The sequence below is a fragment of the Glycine max genome, chromosome 1, assembly GCF_000004515.6.
Source record: "Glycine max cultivar Williams 82 chromosome 1, Glycine_max_v4.0, whole genome shotgun sequence".
NCBI lineage: Eukaryota > Viridiplantae > Streptophyta > Magnoliopsida > Fabales > Fabaceae > Glycine > Glycine max.
This window is the reverse complement of record NC_016088.4, coordinates 25,056,884-25,061,235: the sequence shown is the minus strand read 5'-3', so window position 1 is coordinate 25,061,235 and position 4,352 is coordinate 25,056,884. Positions and strand designations below refer to the sequence as shown.

The window sequence follows — 4,352 nt, the reverse complement described above, 5'->3', positions numbered from 1 at the left end:
ACGGATCAAGTTGATCCGCACGATCTACGGTACACCAGAACACACACCCCACACAAATGCGTACCTTGTATGCCGCCGACGACCTCCGCAACACTGAACACTGATACCTTCACTTTCATCGAACCTAACCGTTGCCAAGGAACCAAAGAAAATATGACGCCGAAGAGAGAAAAGCGAGAAGAAGAGTGCGTAAAAATGACTGGTGTGATTTTTTAAAAAGAAAACAGCTTTTAAAAGGAGAAAGAAGACAGAAGCAATTTTGACATTTTTTAAGAATGCTGAATGCACCAGCAATAATGCTAGGTGCACCTAGCAACTCCCTCATTTAAATTATGAGTCTATTGGTGTAGTCCATTTTACCCATGAGTTAAACGGCCTACTCCATGGATAATGTAGACTTTTTATGCTTTAATTAATAAATAATATTTTTATTTCATAAAAACAAAATGAAAATAAAAATTCTACTAATAAAATTCTACTTTGATATTAGATGCATTTCAAACCAACACCAGACTAAAACCCGCAACACCTAAACTCAGATCGAAACACACTATAATCAAACTGGATCGAGTAACTACGGAATTTCTTTAAGCCTTATCACTTTTTACTTTAAAATTTTACTAGTGAATAATAGCTGAAGTAATTACTCATGATAGCAATAGATGACCTCAGACTCTTGGCACTTTTTGTCCCACAAATGTTGAACATTGCGGAGTGCCTACGTCGGTCCTATTATACTAATCATTATTCATACATGCCTTGTCTTCTAAGTTCTAAGTTCTAAATTCTAATATCAATCAGATTAGGTCAACCGATAGCTAGGACAGTTTTCTTACATTACTTATTAACGAAATAATGTGACGCTATAGTGAAAAAAAAAACAAATTAAAACTGATAAATATTTTAAAATTATTAATATTTTCTCATAATTTTTTTGTAACATGGGAGTATCAAATTAATGAATAACGGGAAAAATTCCCAAATGTATAGTAGTGTACTACTACTAGATAGATTGAGTTTCAAAGTAAAGATACCATTTGACCAGCATCGTCCCACACTAATCGCGTTTATCCCAATAATAACACCTACACCTAAGTTTCTTAATCAACCACCGATAAAGATAGAAGCTCTCATTACAACAACCTTTCGGCTTTCCCAAGACCAAAAACCCCACTCACCAAACAAGAAAAAGCAAGACCCAAAGTCAGTGTTAATTATGAGGGAATAAATAAAATAACCCAACATTATAATATTAAACCCCAAAACACAAAGCTTATGTAACTCTTTCCTCGTTGTTAAACAACATGCAAGGCCAAAACCAAGCTTTCCCAACAATCATCCAAAGCTTCTCCATCTTCCCCTTTCTTTGTTAAAATCCAATAACCTTGACGTGAACCCTTCTCATCCCAAAATAAAAACCGCAAAACCCAAACCCATTTTCCCATAGATTCACACTTTCACAAAATGGCACCTCTCACTTATCTCTTCTTCCCACTCTTTCTTCTCTTTGCCTTAACCCACTCCAGAACCACACCACACTCTCCCCAAACGACACTCCTGGACGTCGTTTCCTCCCTCCAAAACGCACACAATGTCGTCGCCTTCACCCACCACCACCCTAACAAACACCAACGACAACAAGAATCCTCGCTTCTAACGTCGTCGTTTGGTATTCAGTTACACTCCCGAGCCTCAATTCAGAAATCCTCCCACAGCGACTACAAATCGTTAACCTTATCTCGACTCGCTCGCGACTCAGCTCGAGTCAAAGCTTTACAAACTCGCCTAGATCTCTTTCTGAAACGCGTCTCGAACTCGGACCTCCACCCGGCCGAGTCAAAGGCCGAGTTCGAGTCCAACGCGCTGCAAGGCCCTGTTGTCTCGGGAACGAGTCAGGGAAGCGGCGAGTACTTCCTCCGAGTCGGAATCGGAAAGCCACCGAGTCAAGCCTACGTGGTTCTCGACACGGGAAGCGACGTGAGCTGGATCCAATGCGCGCCGTGCTCCGAATGCTACCAACAATCGGATCCAATCTTCGACCCGATTTCGTCGAATTCGTACTCTCCGATCCGCTGCGACGAGCCGCAGTGTAAGTCCCTGGACCTCTCCGAGTGCCGCAACGGCACGTGCCTCTACGAAGTCTCCTACGGCGACGGATCCTACACCGTCGGAGAGTTCGCGACTGAGACTGTGACGCTGGGCTCCGCGGCGGTGGAGAACGTCGCCATCGGATGCGGCCACAACAACGAAGGACTGTTCGTCGGCGCCGCCGGTTTGCTCGGCCTTGGCGGCGGAAAGCTCTCTTTTCCAGCACAAGTCAATGCGACGTCGTTTTCTTATTGCCTCGTGAACCGCGACTCCGACGCCGTTTCAACTCTGGAGTTCAATTCACCGTTGCCGCGAAATGCTGCTACTGCACCGTTAATGCGGAATCCCGAGCTCGACACTTTCTACTATCTAGGATTGAAAGGAATCAGCGTTGGCGGTGAAGCTCTTCCGATTCCTGAATCGAGTTTTGAAGTTGATGCCATCGGCGGCGGAGGGATTATTATCGATTCCGGCACGGCGGTGACGCGGTTAAGGAGTGAGGTTTACGACGCGCTCCGCGACGCGTTTGTGAAGGGGGCGAAGGGGATTCCGAAGGCGAACGGCGTGTCGTTGTTTGACACTTGCTACGACTTGTCGTCGAGGGAAAGTGTGGAGATTCCGACGGTGTCGTTTCGCTTTCCTGAAGGGAGGGAGTTACCGTTACCGGCGAGGAATTACCTGATACCGGTTGACTCGGTGGGGACGTTCTGCTTCGCGTTTGCGCCCACCACGTCGTCGCTTTCAATCATTGGGAACGTGCAGCAGCAGGGGACACGTGTCGGTTTCGATATCGCGAATTCGCTCGTTGGATTCTCTGTTGATAGCTGCTAGTGAAAAAGCGTGGTAAACGTAGAACAAAGAATCTCGTGCTTACTTTTAATACTATAATAATTTAATCTTTTTATTTTTTTTATTTTTAGAATTTGTAACGGTGGGATAAGGGGAAAGGGGTAATTTGTTTTTATCTTTTTTTTTTTTACATTTGTAACCTGTGGGGGCCATTCGGATAAGGTACAATGTAAGTTGGGCCAGCTGAACCGGTGCTAAAATGTAGTGAGTGGTGAAGTGGTGCTTATAAAATGGCGAGGGTTTGCCAAATGCGATTTTTTTTACATAAATAATACAGATAAATGAATTATTTATGTAAACAATACTAACAATTATTTGCCTAAATGATACAAATGATTTTTCACATTGAATCGATTTTTCACATTCCTTCTAAATCGATTTTTAAACATGATCCCAAACTGATTTTTTAATGTAAGCAATATATATTTGTTTTGTCTTAGTTTAGAAATCAGTTGCTTAAGGTTTTTTCTTACAACACGTTATGAGCTGGAAAATTGATTTCATAATGTGTATTTTTTTAATCAAATCAATGTTATGAAATCGGTTTCCTAGAAATTGATTTTCATAACATGATTTTAAAAAAATATTAAATTTTTATTTTTGTGTTATTTCTTTTAATTTTTTTAATTGTTTTTATTTTTTCTTTTTTAATTATCTATATTTATGTTTAAATTGTTTAAACTGAAAATAATTTGTAGTTTGAGAACACTTTGTATTATTTTTTTATTTTTTAAATTTTATTTGTTGTTTAAAATGAAATAAAGTTGATTTAAAAGAAAGTATTGTTAAAAAATAATTTTAAGATGATACTTTTACTATATTATTTTATTGTTTATTTAGGAAATCACTATGAATATGTGTTTTTATTTCTATATATTTTGATCTTTATCATGTTTTGAGTAATGATAACTTTGATTTTTATAGATTATAGTTTGTTTTACACATATTTTTTCTCAATGATTTAAGAGTTTATTGTCTAATATAAATAAAAAATTAGACTTATATAAAAACTTTAATATAAAATAGATCTGTAAATAGACTAATAGACCAAATTGAACTTTTAAATAGATTTAATGAAACCTAAAAATAAAATATATAACAAATAATAGACCAAACTCAATCCTTATATTTTTTACATACTTATTAACATATTTTATTTTTTTTACATGTTTCTTTTCTTATCATATCATAAATCCTATCAAACTTATATTTTTATAATTATTTTTTTTCTCTTTCCCTAGATGTCTAATAATAACATTGTGAATGTTCATTAAATATTTTTTCCTATAAAATGATATCATTTATCATATTTATATTTTGTTTTATCTTTCTTAGTAGGTTTAAGGTAACATTTGAGTCTCCAACAATGATAAAATATATATTTTTTATTTTGAAGTTTTAATTTTTTATGCTAT

At 37.5% G+C, this 4,352-nt stretch overlaps 1 protein-coding gene across 1 annotated transcript; it reads left to right on the top strand.

The window, feature by feature from the left end:
• Positions 1–965: 965 nt before the first annotated feature.
• Positions 966–3,186, top strand: LOC100781446 (protein ASPARTIC PROTEASE IN GUARD CELL 1). Its single transcript, XM_003517946.5, has one exon. The coding sequence runs from the start codon at positions 1,465–1,467 to the stop codon at positions 2,917–2,919; it is 1,455 nt and encodes a 484-aa protein (XP_003517994.1). The 5' UTR covers positions 966–1,464; the 3' UTR covers positions 2,920–3,186.
• The last annotated feature ends 1,166 nt before the right edge of the window (positions 3,187–4,352 follow it).

What these genes read in the sequence shown, in the direction of transcription:
- LOC100781446 (XM_003517946.5), top strand. Translation starts at nt 1,465, where the DNA reads ATGGCACCTCTCACTTATCTCTTCTTCCCACTCTTTCTTCTCTTTGCC.